Source organism: Rousettus aegyptiacus, unplaced genomic scaffold (genome assembly GCF_014176215.1).
Source record: "Rousettus aegyptiacus isolate mRouAeg1 unplaced genomic scaffold, mRouAeg1.p scaffold_m13_p_15, whole genome shotgun sequence".
NCBI lineage: Eukaryota > Metazoa > Chordata > Mammalia > Chiroptera > Pteropodidae > Rousettus > Rousettus aegyptiacus.
The window spans coordinates 60,644,919-60,663,997 of NW_023416290.1; the positions used below are offsets into that span (position 1 = coordinate 60,644,919).

The 19,079-nt window shown below is 50.5% G+C and overlaps 1 protein-coding gene, 1 non-coding gene and 1 pseudogene across 3 annotated transcripts; 2 read left to right on the plus strand and 1 right to left on the minus strand.

The window, feature by feature from the left end:
* The first annotated feature begins 1,439 nt into the window (after positions 1 to 1,439).
* Positions 1,440 to 3,800, plus strand: CUNH8orf33 (chromosome unknown C8orf33 homolog). Of its 2 annotated transcripts, none has more exons than XM_016131913.2 (6): positions 1,440 to 1,852; positions 1,941 to 1,986; positions 2,084 to 2,265; positions 2,484 to 2,568; positions 2,706 to 2,852; positions 3,213 to 3,800. In XM_016131913.2, exons 1-6 carry the CDS (start codon positions 1,847 to 1,849, stop codon positions 3,350 to 3,352), a joined length of 606 nt encoding a protein of 201 aa, XP_015987399.1. In that variant the 5' UTR covers positions 1,440 to 1,846; the 3' UTR covers positions 3,353 to 3,800. The 2 variants fall into 2 exon arrangements, with proteins under 2 accessions (XP_015987399.1, XP_015987400.1); XM_016131914.2 differs by having other exon boundaries at positions 1,761 to 1,852; positions 2,084 to 2,259.
* A 532-nt stretch (positions 3,801 to 4,332) lies between these two features.
* On the minus strand, positions 4,333 to 4,436 carry LOC118612080. The gene has a single exon (XR_004954787.1). It is a non-coding gene; the product is annotated as a small nucleolar RNA U13 (small nucleolar RNA).
* An 11,696-nt stretch (positions 4,437 to 16,132) lies between these two features.
* LOC118612254 lies at positions 16,133 to 16,251 on the plus strand (annotated as a pseudogene).
* The last annotated feature ends 2,828 nt before the right edge of the window (positions 16,252 to 19,079 follow it).

The following is a 19,079-nucleotide window of genomic DNA, read 5'->3' on the forward strand; positions in this document are numbered from 1 at the left end:
GCTGTGAAGACCTGCACTTTATTATGTGGGCCTTTATTACATGTCGACGTAGGAGGCAGCGGAGAGATCTGGGACTTGCTGACATGGAAGGCTGGGTCCTATAGACCTCCCTCTCTAAATTTCTTCAAGGACCTGCTGTCTGGATTGTGGGGCTGAACAGGTACGAGTCCTGCCAGGGAAGAAAAAGGAGGTGGCTGTGAGCTGCTGGGGGCAGGGGAGTGGTCAGGGGAACCAGAGCAGAGTGAGGTCTGGAAACAGTTGCTTCTCTATGATTTGCAGTATGTGAGCTGGCGGTAAGGTCAGGCAGATAGCTGCCCGTGTCGAGTCAGGAGCTTGGACTTTGTGCTGGAGGACAGGGAAGATTCTGAGGCAGGACAGTAACTTAGTCAGATTTTTAGAAAGATCACCCTGCCACAGGGTGGTTCAGAAAAGACAGGCAGAGTGAAACTATGGGCAGAGATGAGCCTGAAGACGACTGCAGTTGTTCAGAGCTGGTGTATGTGTGGGGGTGGTGGGCAACTGGGGCAGAGACTATATAGGGCAGGGGTCCCCAACTCCTGGTCGCAGACCAGTAGGGTCCATGGCCTGTTAGGAACCAGGCTGCACAGCAGAAGGTGAGCGGCGAGGCAGGTGAGCAATGGGCAAAGCTTCGTCTGTATTTGCAGCCTCTCCCCAGTGCTAGCGTCCCGCCTCAGCTCCACCTCAGGTCATCAGGCCTTAGATTCTCATAGGAGCTCCAGTCCCTGATGCCAAAAAGATTGGGGACCGCTGATTTAGGGGATAAACTGGTGGGACTCGTGGCTGATTGTATACAGGGGCTGTGGATGGGGAGGCGTCTGATGTGGGGCCTGTGCTCAGGAGCAGAGGCGGTTCCGGCCAAGTCAGAAGGTGGCTCACAAGCAAGGAAGCAAGAAAAAGTCCTATTTGGACCTGAAACTTCCAGTCTCCAAGAACTGAAATGCATCCTGTAGTGTATTTAAAAGTATGTCTTAAAGTCTTTGATAAAATGCCTCCCCTCAAAAGGTGCAGCAACCCTATGAAACCCTGAGCTGGAGCCACCCAGCTGTGCTGTGCTAGATCCGACTCTCAGAAACGGCGAGAGATAACGGATGTTCGCTGCTTTTAGTCGTCTAAGTTTTGTGGTGATCACACCACAGTAATGAACTAAACTACTATCTGTGGTGCACAAACTCCTACCGTCTGACACCTCCCAACCCAGGCAGACGACAGGAAACGACCCTTTCCAGCTCGTTCCCGACAGGGGCCGCCATGTGCCCTGGTCCCCCTGAAGTCCCGAGGTGGCCCGGCCCCTCCCCGCTGCCCCACCGCCGGTGGCCAGCAGCAGGGCGCCCTGGGCGGCTCCGGCGAGAAGCAGGGGCTCCGCGCCGCTGCCGGCCGCGCCCGCCGCCCTTTTTTTTTTTTTTTTTTTTTTTAAAGTCCCAGGTATTTTTACTGGACTTTGGCGAACAGGCTCGGCTCGAGGAAGATCGGTGTCCGCACAGTGTCCAGCCTTCTACGCCGGGCTGAGCGCTGCCCCGCCGTCCGCGCGAACCTGCAGCCTTCGCGGCTGCGCGTCGGTAACGAGCGCCGGTCCCGGAGCCCTCGCTCACGGCCTTCCACGTTTCTGTGCCTGCTCGTCTCGCCTCGCTGGAGGGCGAGTTTGGGGCCCGATCCCTCGTTCCCGGGCTCGCCCTTTCATCCCGAGCGGTTCCCGCGGCGTCTAAGCGCCCGCGAGCAGCGGCGCCCGAGGCCCCCGGCGGAACCCTGCGCCGCAGCCGCGTTTCCGGGGGACGGAAGAGGCGTCGCACGCGGGGCCCTCCGCGGCTTCCGGCGGCGACCGCGGCGCATGGCGGTGAGCCGCGCCCAGGGGGCGCGCGGGCGGCGGGGCCTCGGGCCCTCGGCGCTCCCCGGTGACCCCCCTGCTGGCTCCTTTCCTCCAGGCCCTCGGATGTGCTGCTCGGGAGACGTCGGCGGCCCCGGGCCCAGGTACCGCTCGCGCGCCACGCAGCCCCGGGCTCCCGCGGCCGCTTCCAGGCGCTGCGGCCCGTCCACGGTAAGGCTTCGTCCCTCCGTCTCTGTTCAGGGCACCGCATGTGCAGCGACGCCGCCTCCAGGACGCATCCCGCAGGCGGGGAACGCGACGCAGCTTCTAAGAAGCAAAAGAAGAAAATCCGGAGGAGGGCTTCTGCGTCGAACGGAGGCGGGAAGGCCCCCGAAAAGCCGGCCCCAGAGGAAGCCCCTCCAAGCGCGGAGGCCCAGGCAAGGGTGGGCCTCTGTTGGAAGGATGGGATTCCCGGGGGGGGGGTGGGGGGTGCGGGGGGAGGGGGGTGCATTCTGGGTACGAGGCCGCCAGCGGTGGTGGTCTCGGATTTGAGGCAGGAAGAGAGATGGGGTGGGGGTTTGGAGTCCCTGTGGGATAGGGGTAGAGGCCGCTGGATCCTGATACCCTCCCTCTCTCAGCCACTGTCCCAAATCCATCACAGGCGGAGAAGCTGGCTCGGGAACTGGCCTGGTGCGTGGAGCAGCTGGAACTGGGCCTCAAGACGCAGACACCCAACCCAAAACAGAGTGAGGGCCCTTCCGTAGAGTTGGGGGTGGTGAACGGTGACAGTGCTGTGGCCTGCAGGTGCTGCCAGGGGATGGGATTGTTACTTTTGAGTAGGAGGTGAGGATAGAGGTCTCTAGTCCTTTGTTTCTGTTTGCAGAAGAGCAGGCTATTGGGGCAATCCGAATCCTTCGCAGCGAAAGAACCCCTTTGCCTCGGAAGAGGCAGCTGATGCGCTCCTTGTTTGGGGACTACAGGGCTCAGATGGAAGCTGAGTGGCGCCAGGCCCTGCGGGCTCTCAGGACTGGTGAGGAGCTGGGAACAGGTTGATTCAGGACTGCTTAGTTCAAGGGGTTAGGGAAGAAGAGCCTTAGGGAGTGAAAGGAAGATTCCCAGACAACAGGGCTGGTGGTGAAGGAGATTGGCTCAGGAAAGCCTGGGGGAGCAGGGAGGCAAAAAGCCTGGACCTCGGGAGGCCTGAGGGGAAGAGGCGGGGGTAAGAGTTGGCGAATTTCTCTGAGATTCTGAGTGGGATGTGATGATAATACGTGCCTTATCGTTTTGAGGACTAAATTAGTTAATTTGCACAAAGAGGTTAGAGCTATATAGGCACAGTTAATGTTAGCTGTTATTACTCAGTTCTGACGATGTGTCCCCTCCGCCACAGCTGCCCACTCAGCCCACGTGCAGCCTGTAGGTGAGGCTGCCAGGAGGAAGAGCGGGAGGATCTGCAGGTCTCGCCCAGCATGGGTAGCCAAGACCACACCAGACACTCCCAATGAAGAGTTTAGGTTCAATTTCTTTTAGCCTCCACTACATCCTGGAACAGTTCATCTCTGCAGGTGGTATGGGAATTTGTCCTGTTGCAGAGCCTTTTCAAGAATGCTTTGTCCAACAGATGTCCCTGGCTGGTCAGTGAATCTGGTGCCGTGACTGTCAGGCAGGTGTGAGACCAGCGCACTGAGTACTGTCAGAGCAGCACAAGACCCATTTATAGGGTCCAGACGATCGTCCCTTCTGTCAGGAGAGTGAGGTCCATTAGAAAAGCTTCTATAGCAAGCCGAAATGAGTGTCGGCATGTTGTGGGAAGAACGCCTTACTCCATGTTCAGGTTTAGACTAAGTGGCTGAGGGTGAGTGGGGAAGCTGCGTAATTGAATTGGGTCTCACTTATGGAAGGGTGTCCTGTCAAATGGGGTAGTGCTTTATGCCATTATGTCACGTTGACCTAATAAAACTGTTTTTATAAAAACAAATGAGAGTATGTGCTAACTGCCTGTGTTAGATGAAGTGCCAATGATGCAGGCCTCTGATTCTGATGAGTCCAGGCTCCCATCCCAGCGCTTGGTCCTTTGTCTGTATTGCTTTCAGCCCTGACCAAGTGTTGTCCTCTGCAGCCAGTGTAGCCCCGTGCATGCCAGGCTTGGATCTCAGGAGCAGAGGGCTTCTTGGGTTAACAATCCTTGCCAAAGACCTGACCGAGCCTCTGTGGATGACCTCTCCAAATGCTGGCTGCTGCAAGCGGTAGTCCCCGGACTTGGGCTGCATTGAGTCGGGTTTTCCAGGTGGCTGCATCCCCCTCGGCGGCTTTGATGCCGTCTTTGGTGGCGTCTCCCAGACTAGATTGGTATCTGAGCCCACTTGCCTACTGAACGTTGCTACTTTGGTGTTTCATAGGCATTTCAAAAGTATCCGAATCTCCCTTTGTTTTCTGGTTTTCAGTGAATGGCACTACTGCCCACCAGCTGATTAGGCCAAAACCCGGGTGGATTTTCTTTTTTGTTTTAATGTCAGACGGGTCATGTGCTGATGTTGTAACAAGGTTTGAGGGAGGCACATCTCACACAACAGCGCGAACACCCAATCGTCATGCTTATGAACTACAGAAGGACCTGGGTCGTTTTTGATCGCTCTCTTTCTCCAACACGCACAGTCAATACTTCGGCTGGTGCGTGAGCTCCGTCTTCAAACAAAACCTGAAATCCTTTGTGCTTTTTCTGTCTTCGCCGCTAGGCCTAGTCCTGGCCCTGTCTCTCGCCCCAACTGCCGATGGAGCCTCCAGGCGTTCGTCTCCCTTTCCCCCGCTCTCACCCGTGTGTTCACTGCGGCCAGAACGCTCCTCCGCATACATTGGGCCCTATTTCTCCTGCCCGGTGACACGATTGTCTCTCGGATACAATGTGGAGGCTGGCGAGGGGGGCCTCTCTGATGTTGCCCCCTCCCTGTTTTCACATTGCTGGCTTCCCGTCTGCTCCCAAAGTAACCAACTCCATCCTGTCTCAAGGTCTTCCGTCCTGCTGCTGCCTTAGCCTGATTGCCGTCCCTCCACATCTTAGTGTGGCTGGCTCCCGGGAAAGTGAACAGCTTAGAGAAAGTAACCGCCCTGCCATTCACCAGTTTGAGGAAGGAGAAGGGGCACAAGAGGTCAGTACCGTGTAGTGCTGCCAGGCTTCACAGGAAGTCTGCTTCCGCCAGGACTTAGGTTGGGACTTTAGGAAGCACAACACACGGAGACTGGGAAGCAAGCATCGAAGGCCAGAGATGTGAGTGTGCTGCCCGCTTCTGGGTGGGCCACCAGCCCAGCTGCCCTCTCCCTTCCTAGACCACCTTTCTATTCAGGACACCCCTCCTTCGGACCGCATCCAGTGGTGTTCTTGGTGCTGTTTCTTCCATGGCTTGTGTGTTGGGTGACCACAGCCCAGGCACACCCCTTCTCCTGGCCTCAGTTTACCCATCTGTAAATGGGGTGGGTGGACGTGGCAGTGGGTGAGGTTACCTGGAAGCCCTGGACCATTTGCTCTGCCTGGGTGGTCTGGTCGGTGGTGTGTGGGGTGGAGTCTCAGGCCAGCACCCCTCTGGCTCTGCAGCAGGGGCGGGGCCGTGCAGGAGGGGCGTGGCCTTGCAGCAGCAGGAGTGACTGCCGTTCACCTGCCTTTCTTTCAGGAGGCTTTTGCCCTCTACAAGCCACCACTTGCACGTTTGACACAAATGCCTCTGGATGGTGTGCTGGCCCGGGCCCTGCAGGGGTGCTTGCGTCCAGTTTTACCATGGGATGTCTTACCCCATCCCCCTGCTTGGCCCCACTCAAGGACCCTATGTCTTCCCTCCTTTCCTGGGGCTCCCCTTGACCCCCCCTCTGCAACCCCATTCTTCCCCTGGTATCCTGCTGCCCCCCGCACTGCAGGCCCTACTCTCCTCATGGCCCTGCGCACCTCGTGCCCCTTCCCTCTTCGGCTCCCGTCACCGCTCACTCTGTCCCTGCACCCCGTTCCTCTTCACTCCAGAGCCCTCTGCCTCCTCCGTCTCCCTGCCCCCCCCCCACTGTCCACTGAACATGCTGCCCTAGTCCCTATCTAGTCAGCGCTTACCTTCCTTCTGTCTTCTAGGTCAGCTACATCTTAGATTTCTTTCATTGTAGCCTCGCAGGCGTGTCTGGAGGAGGAAGGGCTGGAATGGAGACCCCGGCGGCCACTCCGCCAGCCCTGGGCAAGGCGAAGCACAAGGCTCACACTGCGTCTTCCTCCGGGAGCTGGGTGCTGCCAGTCTGTGAGTCCAGCCAAGGCTCAGGCTGCAGCTCAGTGTGTTCATGGTTCTAGCAGTGCCCTCATCTAGGATGGCGAGCAGGACTGTGAACGCGCTGCCGGTGCCCTGGGTTGGCAGGAGCAGTAGGTGGGTTCCAGTGCCCCCACCTCCCTGTGTGCTCTGGCCCCAGGTTCTGGGGTACCTGGGGTAGCCTGGAATGTTGGAGGAGGGACCCTGTCTTCATAGCTTCCTGAGTACTCTCGTTCTCTGTGAAGTTATGGAAGGGACCAAGAGGTCACAGTGGATGCTGTTTTGTAAAATGTAATGTATATCAGGCCCCCTCAACCCCCAGCCCGCAGGCCGGTACCGGTCCCTGGCCTGTCAGGAACCGGGCCGCACAGCAGGAAGGGAGCAGTGGGCGGGCGAGTGCAGCTTCCTCTGTACTGGCAGCCGCTCCCTGGCGCCGGCGCCACCGCCTCAGCCCCAGCTTAGGTCCTCGGGCGTCAGATGCTCACAGGGGCCCTGCTCCCCGGGGCTGCAGATGTCGCATGAGGTACATGTCAGTTCTTAGTAAAATAGATCATTAGTTCTGCGAATGGTCATTAGCTCCTGCTCTGTTCCCTGCGGACCATTCCGAAAACTATTTTTTCCAGCAAAGGGAAGCTGTTCCCCTTACTCGAGTCCCACTGTCTCCTGAGAAATGGAGGTGCATACCCCAGGCTCAGGGTCACCCCCTCTGTCCCTCAGGATTTCAGAGCCCCAGCAATGCCCACTCGCAGCCGCACTTACCCCTGGTGTCTTGGGGGCTTCCAGACAGCACCCAGCCCAGTCTGTCCTCTTGCCTAAAGCTGATCCCCTAGTCCTGAGCCCAGTTTCCCCATCACCTCTGGCCATGTGGATCCCACATGTGGGGAGATTCAAAAACAGGTGACAGTGAGTCCCATGCTCTGCTGTTTTTCTTGGAAAGAAAGTAGTTCCGCATTCATCACTCTCAATAACAAATACAAAGAAGTGGAAGGGCTAAGGCCGACGCCCGCCTCTGGAGGTCCGGGGGGACAAGAACCCACGTTCAGCACTCGAGTGTGGCAACGAGGGAAATAGAAAAAGTGAAACAGAAGAAAACCTGGTACTAGAGGAGTGGTTTAGGAAATGGGGTGTAAAATAAGATCGCTGCATACCTCATAGGGGAAGGTTAGCAGAATTTTATAATAGATTCTATATACTGAGAAGAAGATATTAAAAATGACATTCAGGCTCCTGAAACTGATAACTCAGTTCCTGAAGCTACTGTAGAACACACAGAGTATATTTTTTCCTTAAGAGGGCAAGTAGTAAATTTAGGGTTGTTGTTTGTTTTGTTTTGTTTTGTTTACTACATATCTCTTTTCAATGTTTTGTTTGTTTGTTTGTTTATTTTACTAAAAAAAACACAGAGAGCTTTTTTATTCCTTACCCCTTGCATGGTGTCCCTCTGAGGTTTTACTGGGGTAAAGAGGCACTTGGGGCAAAGATGCAGCACTGGAGGCCAAAATGGAGGTCTCCACGACCACGATGCTGTTGCCCTTGGGCCGTGGTAGATGGGGAGAAAGGTGACCAGACTGTGCAGGACACCAGTATGCTGAACGTCACGAGCTTGGCTTCACTGAAGGTGTCAGGCAGGTTCCTGGCTGGTAACCTGGAAGCTCCCCAGTCCATGAAGCTACAGGTCTCAGCAGAAGGTGCTGCGTATGAAGAGGGCGCATCGAGGCTCGGAGCACATGTCTGGGTCAGTGAAGGGGCAGAGGTGCCCACCCAGGTTTCCCAGTGAGTCAGCTGTGTCAGGGAGCCGATCGATGGGAACGACAGATTAGGTGCCCCTCACACCAGCCGATCCCTCGCCCTCCTCCCAGGAGCAGTGACCCTGAATGCCAAGACCACAATGATGGTTTTGGCTAAAATGAGGGAACAGCCACAGCAAAGACCTCTCTGAAAGTGTTTTGCTGGAGGACACAGGTGGCTGTGTCGGGATAGTCAATGAAGGAGAGTAAGGAGCAGAGAAATCGAGGCGGGGAGACGCGGAGGACGTAGCTGAGAGTCCAGTCGTCGGCTATGACTGTAGGACTGTCTTGGGGCTTCACGGAGGCCCCAAAGGACCACAGCTGGAAGGCAGAGAAGGAGAAAGAGCCGTGTTGGTCAGAGCCATCACCAGATTCCTCAAAAGTCAGGAAGGTCACAGCCTTTGGGGCTAGCATTCTTTTTTACTGCTTGAAGGTCGATCATCTAGACGCTTCACACATGTCTGTATCTGATGAGAAAAACGGAGATGCGGTGTCTTGGGTTCAGAAATTCTTATAGATTCACAGCACCAACGAGTGGTCATAGGAAAAGTTTGGAGATATTGGTGCACCCAGGCAGAGGTGCAGGGAAGCTGTCTCATGCCTAATTTTAGGTTTACATTCCTTGTGGTTTTACAGAAGAAATAGGATTTTCTTTCCCTCTTTTACGAGGGGTATACTTTTTTTGTTGATTATCATGGAATACTCCTATATATTCAGCCACATAAATATTATTTTTCATGGTGTGTTCTCAGTGCCCACATATCCCTACCTTCTGGCAATAATTGGTTTTAAAAACCCCTCCTAACTGAGTATTGGGATGATGTGCAGCAGTTCTTGTCAAGTGTGTTATGTGCAATATGGTACTGTGGTTTCATTTTTTCGTAGGTGCATACTTAAGTTGAACATTGTGTATTCATCTCTTGTTTTCCAAATGAATCCTTATTTAAGGTGTAGCAACATAAAATCGTAATTGAAAAACCAGATTATTTAAAATGTTAATGCTAGCTACTACAACCTGATATAAGAGGGCAGTTTCTTATCCTTCATGACCGGTAACAGTTCTTTTGCCGTTGTAATGTCTGAATAGGAACCAGTCGTTGATCGGGATTTTGTGGTGTCATCAACCTCTCAAGGCTGTGTGGTTTGGTCACTCTTCCTGGAGGCTTACCAAGCCTCAGGCCTACTTGCATATTCCTCCCAACAACACTCCCAGCTACCTAGCACCTCTTATTTTTTAAAAAAGGGAGAGAGAAACACGAGTGGAATTGTCACGTGAATACCGCAGCCTTTTCTTGCTTAGCCGTAGCTTCCCACTGCCGGTCCCACCACCTGCCATTGATTTAATTCATTGCTCCATTCCAGACTACAGAGAGAGTAATCTCAGAATTGTGAGCTACTTCCCCCAGTGGAAAGAACTCTATAAAACAGAGTCAACTGTTGACATACGGTGCAATTTGCTTTAGTGTACAGATTCTGTTCATTCCAAAGCTATTTAGATCGGCACCTTTTGCTGCACCACCTGCAGTAAGTTTTTCTCCCTACATTTCTAATGCAGTTAGATTCTTTGTCACATTCTCTATTCGATCCCATGGTATTCCCACATCCTAAATAACTTAATTTTAATATGTTATTTACTGTTTGGGCTGTAAAAATCTATGAGTTTTCTTAAGTGCAGAGTGGCAGACATCCATCACTAAAGTACCTTACGGAATATTGCAAAGCTTCACCCCATGATTTCCCATCTCTTTAGTTTTGCCTTTTCCAGAATGTCATATAAATGGAGGCATACAATGTATAGACTCTTCATATGGGACCTTTCCTCTTAGCAATACACAGGTAAGATTCATCCATGTCTTTGCATGGTTTTATTGCTGAATTGCTTGCGTAGAGGAGGGAATAGAATTTTTTCTCTACTAGGTTCTTAGCTGAGAACCCCTCTGTTATAAAGTCAACTAACAGGAGGCAAACAAATTTAATAACATGTATGCTTCCCATATATATGGAAGATACTAAGGAAAACTGAGTAGCTTTATGAGATGGCTCGCCCAAGTCATCACCTGAAATACCATCTTCAGCTAAATACAAAAGAAATGTTGGGGAATGGGGGAAGGCAGTTGATGTAGGTTCTTGGGCAAAGCACAGTAAGCAAGGCGGTTGTGCAGATTTAAAGGAGGTTGTGCAGATTTAAGTGCAGGTCTTCTCCATCGAGAAAAATCTATTGCGATTTAGTCATCCTGCTCCTTCTTGTACAGAGAAGGAGAGAACCTTACAAATGGAGATTCCCCATACAAAGGGCAGCTTGTACTCTACTTTGTCCAGAATCCTTCTGGCCCACTTTGACCCATGTACACCTCAGACTTTGAACTGTGTTTGAATTAATTTTCAGTTTAATTACCTGCAAAATGGACATAATTGTCCTTGCCTCATCTGGCAAATGGGAACAGTAGGTGAGGTAGAGCATGTGAAGGGCTTAAAAAAGGCTTTATCTCAAAGTGAGCTTAGTGCCAGGGGTCTGGATTTCCATTTTAATGTGGAGTAAGCTGAGCCCTTAAGACAGATAAATGTTCTCCTCTGCTGCCATCATCTCTGTGTGCTGGGAATGACACCTGATGAAGGTCACCAGGAAAGATTGCTCTGTCCTGCTATCTAGTGTGCAAGGTGGGAGTGGGGGGTTGGTGGGGGTGGGGGAGCGGGGTGGGAGGAGACTATTCTCTGCTGTCATCTAGTGTGTGTCCTGGGAATAACACCAGAGTGGAGGTCATCAGAAAAGTCTTTTCTCCTGCCATCTTGAAATAATACAGAGCTTGCTTTGCAGAAGACACTTTGGTCTAAAAGTCCCTAATTTTTTTTTATGAGAGCAAAAATAGGGTGAGACTGTAAACACAAAATATGTTTTATGGGTAGAGTCTGTTTTTTCCATTACTCAGGAAATGAGCAGACTGTACCAGTCATATTACAGTTTCATCACCACACTGCCACCAGGGGTGTGTTGGGAGGACCCCAGAGGGCTGGCCAGCTGGGAGGAGCTTACAGCCTTGAGACCTACACTGGGAGTACAGTGGGCCTCCCTGGTGCTCTGGGTCCTGCAAGATCTGAGGTGGCTGGAGGCAGAGGAGTGGGGAGGTGGGGGAGGACACAGTTTTCCCAAATTACTAACTGTTTTGTTTGCATTTTCTTTATTTTAGAGCTCATCTTATTAGCGTTTATTTTTACAGAATAGGGGTGTTATGATAGGAAATGAGACCAGGAGAGCAGTGGGCCTGATAAAGATTCTCTGCACTGTGCCGATGATAGAGGCTTCATTTTCTAGGCTGTAGGCAGGTATATGCACAGGAAATGACAGGATTAGATTCCTAATTAAGAAAGATCAAGCTGGTCCCAGGGTGGAGTCCAGAATAAATGAGAAACAGACAGGAAGCAGGGAGACCAGCGGGAAGACTGATGAGAGGTGGTGCTGGCCTGAACTGAGGCAGGGAACACAAGTTTGGAGAGGAGCAGAGGTGTAAAATCCAGAGAGGGGCCTTGGTTAATACTGTCCTGAGGAATGCAGCTGGCGCAGATGCCGGAGTCAGCACTTAGGAGAACTTTGGCTATTTGGACCCTGATAGGTGAGTTTATTCTGCTAAAAGGAGACTATTTGCTAAGATCTTGATTTATCTGGCCCTAGAAGGTAGAGAAAGGACTAAAGGAAAGAGGGAGGGAGAGTGCTGATCATGTGTTGGGCAGAAGCTAACATGTACCACCTCACTGAACCCTCACAGCCACCGGAGAGGGAGCGATTATCCCCATCTGACAGATGAGAAAGCTGAGTTTTCATTTCTTTGCCTGAATTCACACAGCTATTAGGTGGTGGGGCCAGAACTCAACTCTGTGCCTGTCGGGGCTTGGGCACTCCCCGACAAATAAACTACCACCCTCGACTCTACTCTGAGCAGCCAGGAAGCTCTTGTCAGTTGATACTTCAGAGGAAGGGAATATGGGCAGAAGAAGGCTGGTGCTCTGGCTTAAAGAACAGATTTTACAGAGCCACAAGATGGCAGAGAGTAAAAGTGGGGAAGTCATTATTATAGCAATCTGAAGCTGGTTGTATTCCTGTGAGGTGCAGGGCCATCTTCTCTCCTCCATCCCCATCTGCAGCTACCTGACCAAGTCCCACAACAAAAACAAAAATGGTATGTGACAACCTGGACCATTAGATTATGCAGATTTTCTTCAACGAGAATGAGAAAGATTCAGCCCAGGGCTGCAAGGATTATTTGGGGTACTCAATTTGTCCAGGATCCCGGATGAGTGAAGATCCTGGACTCAGAACTGTGTTAGAATCAGTCTTCAGTTTAAATACTTGTAAAATGGGGAGAATACATTTCCTGCCTCATCTGGCAAAGGGAAGTAACACGTTAGATGAGGCACGTGAAAGGCCTAAAACAGGATTTATTTCAAAGTAACAGTACTAAGAATCTGGATTCTTATTTTAATGAGTGAGCAGAGTCCTTAAGGCAGGGATATACTCTTCTTTGCTGCCATCTCGTGCGCATTTGGGAATAACACTAGAATTTAGGTCACAAAACGTTATTCGTTATCTTCTGCTCCCATCTCGTGTTCATTTTGGGAATAACACCTGAACATAGGTCGTCAAGCGTAGGTCATTATGAATAGTCATTCTCTGCTGCCATCTGGTGGGAAATATAGGAATAACATGACAGGACTGCTCAAAGTTATTTCTGCTGCTTTTTCACGTTAATTTTAAAAATAACACCCCGGGCATATCATTATTAAAAGTTTTTCTCTGGTGCCATCTCGTAGCTATTTTGAAAATAACAACCAAGTGTATGTTATTAAAATTTATTTCCTGCTGTCATCTGGTGGGCATTTTGGGATTAACACCACACTGTACGAAATTTAAAAAGTTGCTCTTTGCTGCCATCTGGTGGACATTTCGGGAGCGAAACCTAGTGTAGGTCACCGTAACTTCATTATCTGCCTCCATCTATCGAGCGTCTTGAGAATAACACAAACGTAATAAAATTTATTCTTGTTGCCACAAGGTGGGCAATTTGGGAATAACACCACAATGTCCATTACGACAACTTGTTTCTGCCACTATATTTAGTATGCATTAAAAAAAAAAACACCCCAAGGTATGTCGTTATGAAATTTTTCTCTGCTGCTATTCGATGTGAATCTTGGGAATAACATAAGTGCATGTCATGGAAAGTTATACTCTGCCGCCGCCTCCTGGACATTTTGAAAATAACACCCTACTCTAAGTCATCCTCAAAATTTATTTTACAGTGCCATCTGGTGGCCATTTGGAATAATCCCTCACTTTATTTCTGCTGCTATCTGGTGTGCATTTTGAAAATAACAGTCAAGGGCCCGTTCTTACAAAAAGTTTTTCACTGTCTCTCATGTGTGTCTTTGGGTAAAACACAGGAGTGCATGTCATGAAAGTTATTCTCTGTTGCTATCTCGTGGGCATTTTGAAAATAACTCCCAAGTGTATGTCATCATGAAAATTTCTATTCAGCTGCCATCTGGTGGGCATTTTGGGAATAACACCAGAGTGTAGGCAGTCATGAATATTTTTCTGTCCTCATCTCAGATCCATCTTAGGAATGGTAGCAGAGTGTATGTAATAAAGATGTTCTCATTGCTATCTGGTGTGTATTTTGGGAAAAACACCACAGTGCATGTTATAAAATGTTATTTCTGCAACTATCTCATGTGCATTTTGTAAAAAACACCCTAGGGAATGTTATGAAAACTTCTGCTGCTATTTCATGTGCACCTTGGGAAACGCAGGATAGCTAGTCATGAAAAATATTCTCTGCTGCCATCTCATGGGTATTTCGAAAATAACACATAAGTGCATATCATAAAATGTATTTAATGCTGTCGTCTGGTGTGATTTTTGAAAATAACACCCAAGTGTATCTCATCATAAAAATGTATTTTCTGCTGCCACCTCATGGAGGCATCTCTTGAATAACACCCCAGTTATGTCATGAAAAGTTATTCTTTGCTGCCGTATTGGGCATCTTGGGAATAGCACCTGAGTGTAGGTAATCATGAATATTTATTGTTTCCCTCCATCTCATGTTCATCCTGGGAATAACACCAGAATGCATATAATAAAAAATTATTCTCTTCTGCCATCTGTTTTGCATTCTGGGAATAACACCCAAGTATATATTGTCATGAAAATTTATTTCTGTTGCCATCTCGTGGGCATATCAAGAATAACACCCGAGTGTATGTCACGAAAAGTCACTCTTTGCTGTTATCTTGTATGCAGCTCAAAAATAACATTCAGGGAAAAAAATCCTAGTGTATGTTATAAAAAGTTATTCACTAGTATCATTTTGTTGGCTTTTCCTGAATAACACTTGAGTTTATTCTCCGCTGCCATCTCATGAGCATCTTATGAGTAAAAGTGCATGTATGTCATGAAAAGTTATTCTCTGCTGAAATCTTATTGGGATTTTGGGGATAACACCAGAGTGTATGTCAGAAAAAGTTATTCTCTGCTTCTGTCTTGTGTGCATTTTGGGAAGATACCTGTGTGTACATCACCATGAATAGTTATTCCCTGCTGTCATCTCGTGTAAATATTGGGTATAACATCAAAGTGTAGGTTCTCATAGAAAGTTATTCTTCTATGCTGTTATCTTGTGTGCATTTCAGGAATAACAATAAAGCGTATGTCATTAAAAGTTATTTTCTGTCTCCATCTTGTGTGACACCAGAGTGTACGTCATTATAAAAATTATTCTCTGCTGCCATGTCTTGTGCATCTTGGGATTAACACCTCTGTGTGTGTGTGTGTGTGTGTGTGTGTGTATTTTTCACGTTTATTCTCTGTTGTTAGTTCTGGGCACTTTAAAAATGACAGAAGAGTGCATGCTATGAAAAGCTATAATCTGCTGTCATCTCGTGGGTATTTTGAAAATAACATTGAAATGTATATCATCATAAAAAGTTATTTTCTGATACCTTATGTTGGTATTTTGAGAATAGAATCCAAGTGTAGCTCATCACGAAAATTCATTTTCTGCCTTCATCTCGTGTGGTTTGGTATAACACCAGAGTGCATGTAATAAAAAGTTATTCTCTGCTGCCTGCTGGTGGGCATTTTAAGAATAACACCACACTTTTTCTTATGAATATTCTTTCTTTGCTGCCATCTGGTGGATATTTTGCCACTAAGAGTACAGTGCAGGTCATGAAAACATTTCTGCTGCTATCTTGTGTTAATTTTGAGGGCATGTCATTATAAAAAGTTTTCTCTGCTGCCATATTATGGGAATTTTGGGAATAACATCCCAGTGTATGCCATCATGATACTATATTTTCTGCTCTCATTTACTGTGCATCTTGGAATAACCTCAGGGTGGAAAGGATAAAAAAAAAAATTACTCTCTGCTGCCATCTGGTGGGAATTTTAGGAAGAACACCCGAGTGTAGGTCACCATGAACATTCTCTGCTGTGATCTGGTCTGCGTTTTGAGAGTATTTCTGCTGCTGTCTCGTGTGCATATAAAAAATAACACTGAAGGGCATGTTGTTCAGAATTTTTTATCGTCTCCCATTTTTCGTGAACATTGGGAATAATGCAGGACTGCATTTCACGAAAAAGTATTCTCTGCTGCCATCTCGTGAGCATTTTGAAAATAACACCCCATAGAAAATTTTATCTTCTGCCATTATCTAGTGGGAATTTTAGGAATAACATCGGAGTGTTGGTCATCATGAAAATTCATTTTCTGCCACCATGTAGTGTGTATCTTGGAAATAACATTAGAGTACAATTAAGAAAAAGGCATTTTCTGCTGTCATCTGGTGCACATTTTGGAAATAGTATCCAAGTGTATATCCTCAGAGAAAGTTATTCTGCGCTGTCATCCTGGGCATCACTTGAGTAACACGTGAATGTATGTTATCATGAAAAGTTATAATTTGTTGCCATCCAGTGTGTATCCTGGAAATAACTGATGGATGTATGTCATCATGACAAGTTATTTTTTTACTGGCCAGTCCCGAGATGTGAGAGTGCCCACCCAGACCTTCGGCACTGCCACGAACTGGCCAAGGCCTGTGGTGCCCTAGCGCAGCTGATGCTCGCTCGCCGCTGCCTCGACGGCGGAATCCCCAGAACCCCCCACCCCAGTAAGTGCGCTTCAGGTGCGGGCGTCTCTGGAGCCTGGGAGGCCAGGCTCGAGCTCTTGGGGCGGCAGGCGAGTGACTCTCTTGTCTACCACCATGCCGCCCTGGACATTCTGTGTCTCGTCTGATCTCAGAAGCTAAGCAGGGTCGGGCCAGGTTAGTACTTGGATGGGATTCCGCCTGGGAATGCTGGGTGTTGTAGGCTTTTGCCACGCCCTCCTTTGGCCGCCCTCCAGCCAGAGTGCCCGAGGACGCCCCGGGCCCTGCTGGCTCGCTTTCTCGGGGGTCCCGGGCAGCCGCCCGAGCCCGAGGGCTACCCGAACGTCCGTGCTCCTCGCGCCACCGCCCACCTCCACGTGCTCTCCTCCTGCGGCCAGCAGCCCTGGGCTGTTTTCTCTCTCCTCTTCAGGCCTTTCTCTTCCTGGCGTCCACCGGGCAGAGCCCCAAGAGCCGAGAGCTCTGCATGGAGGGCGAGGTTGCGGCCCAAAGTGTCGTCTGGTGGAGTGGCTGGCTGGTGTGTCCGCGTGTTTTTTGGGAGGTCCCGCTGGGCTTTGGCAGGGATTGCAGGGGAGGGGCGGGTCTAGGTGAGGGCCACGGCCTGGACTTGGCAGTGCCGCACCTGCCTAGGTGCCCATGTGGTCGAGAGATTGGCGGGCCACGCCTGGGCCCGGGTCCTGCCGAGGGGCCAAGACTGGTGAGGAGGGTGGCCCCGGGGCCTGATCAGTCCTGGGATGCGAGAGAGCCGATCGAGACCTTTGGCATGGCCGGGATCCAGCCAAAGCCTGGAATGAAGGGGTGAGGCGTGCGTGCTCTCCCTTGGCCTCCCGGCCTCCAAGCCCTGCGCACGGTGCTGGATGGCTCAGAGTGCGGGCAGCCTCTGCTCGGCGAGAGGTCTGCACCGCATCACCTCTGGGGCCAGTGCGGCGGCACGGTGGGGGTGACGCTGCCCGAGCAGGGCGCAAGTTGCAGAGGAGAGCGCTCGTCCATGCCAGACGCGGCCATGGCTGCCGCTCCTGCCCCCGCTGCGGCTCTGGCCAGTCTAACGGAGAGCACCTGCCACTCAAGGCGGGACGGGGACAGGAGAGGGGGACAGGAGCGGGGCTGGGAGGGCCTGAGGGAGGGGTTGGGGAGCAGCGACAGGGGGAGAGGACACCACCGAGGCGGGGAGGTACAGGGGAAGTGTCGGGGGCGTGGCCCGGAGGGAGAAGGGTTATGCAAAAGACAGGAGTTACTTCAAAGTGAGGTAAGTACCAAGTGTCCGGACATTTATTTTAATGGTGAGCAGAGCCCTTAAGGCTGGGAAACGCTCTTCTCTGCTGCCATCTCGTGTCCTTTTTAAGAGTGACACCAGTTTAGGTATTGAAATGTTATTCGTTATCCTCTGCTCCCATCTCGTGTCCTTTTTTGGAATAACAGCAGAGTTTAGGTCGTGAATTGTTATTCGTCATCCTCTGCTGCCATTTCATGTGCGTTTTGGGAATAGCACCACAGTTTTTCTCATGAAATGTTATTCCTTATCCTCTGCTCCCATCTCGTGTGCATTTTGGGTAGAGCAGGAGAGTTCAGCTATTGAATCGTTATTCCTTATCCTCTGCTACCATCTCGTGGCGTTTTTGGAATAGCACCAGAGTTTAGCTATTGAAATATTATTCCTAAGCCTCTGCTGCCATCTCGTGGGCTTTTTGGGAATAGGACCAGAGTTTAGGTATTGTAATATTTTTCCTAATCCTCTACTGCCATCTCGTGGGCTTTTTTGGGAATAGCAGCCGTGTCTCGACCATGAAATGTTTTTCCCTATCTTCTGCTGCCATCTCGTGGGCTTTTTGAAAACAGCGCCAGAGTTTAGGTATTGCAATATTTTTCCTAATCCTCTGCTGCCATCTCGTGGGCCTTTTGGGAATAGCACCAGAATATTGGCCATGAAATGTTATTGGCTATTCTCTGCTGCCATCTCGTGGGCTTTTTGGGAATAGCACCAGAATGTTGGCCATGAAATGTTATTGTATATCCTCTGCTTCCATCTTGTGGGCTTTTTGGGAATAGCACCAGAGTTTAGGTATTGAAATATTATTCCTTATTGTCTGCTGCCATCTCGTGGAATTTTGGAGAATAGCACCAGAGTTTAGGTACTGAGATATTTTTCCTAATCCTCTGCTGCCATCTCGTGGGCCTTTTGGGAATAGCACCCAAGTGACGGCCATGAAATGTTATTCCCTATCCTCTACTGCCATCTCGTGGACTTTTTGGGAATAGCATCAGAGTGTTGCCCAGGGGTTCCGCGGATCCGGGGTCCCGGTTTCCCCAGGGGTTCCGCTGTTCTGTGGTTCCCAAGGGTTCCGCGGATCCGGGGTTCCGAAGGGTTCCGGGGATCCCAGGGGTTCGGCGGACCAAGGAGTTCCCAGGGGTTACGCAAACCAAGGGCTTCCCAGGGGTTCCGCGGACCAAGGCTTTCCCAAGGGTTCCGCGAACCAAGGGTTTCCCAGGGGTTCCGCGCACCAAGGGCTTCCCAGGGGTGCCGCGGAGCAAGGGTTTCCCAGGGATTCCGCGGAGCAAGGGGTTCCCAGGGGTTCCGCGGACCAAGGGGTTCCCAGAGGTTCCGCGGACGAAGGGGTTACCAGGGGTTCCGTGGACTCGGGGTTCCCAGGGGTTCCGCGGACGTAGGGTGTCCCAGTGGTTCCGGGGAGGAAGGGGTTCCTAGGGGTTCCGCGGATCCGGGGTTCCGCTTCTTGGGAATATAACCAGAGTTTAGGGATTGAAATATTATTCCTAAGACTCTGCTGCCATCTCGTGGACTTTTTGGGGAATAGCACCAGAGTTTCGGTATTGAGATATTATTCCGAAGCCTCTGCTGCTATCTTGTGGAATTCTTGGGAATAGCACCAGAGTTTAGGTATTGAGATATTCTTCCTAAGCCTCTGCTGCCGTCTCCAGGCTCAGCCCCGCCGGGGAGCGCAGAGGTGGGGGTGGATCTGGTTCAGGGCCAGGTCGAAACTTATCAGGGCTGCACCTTCCTTGTTGCCCAGGTGGCCGAGA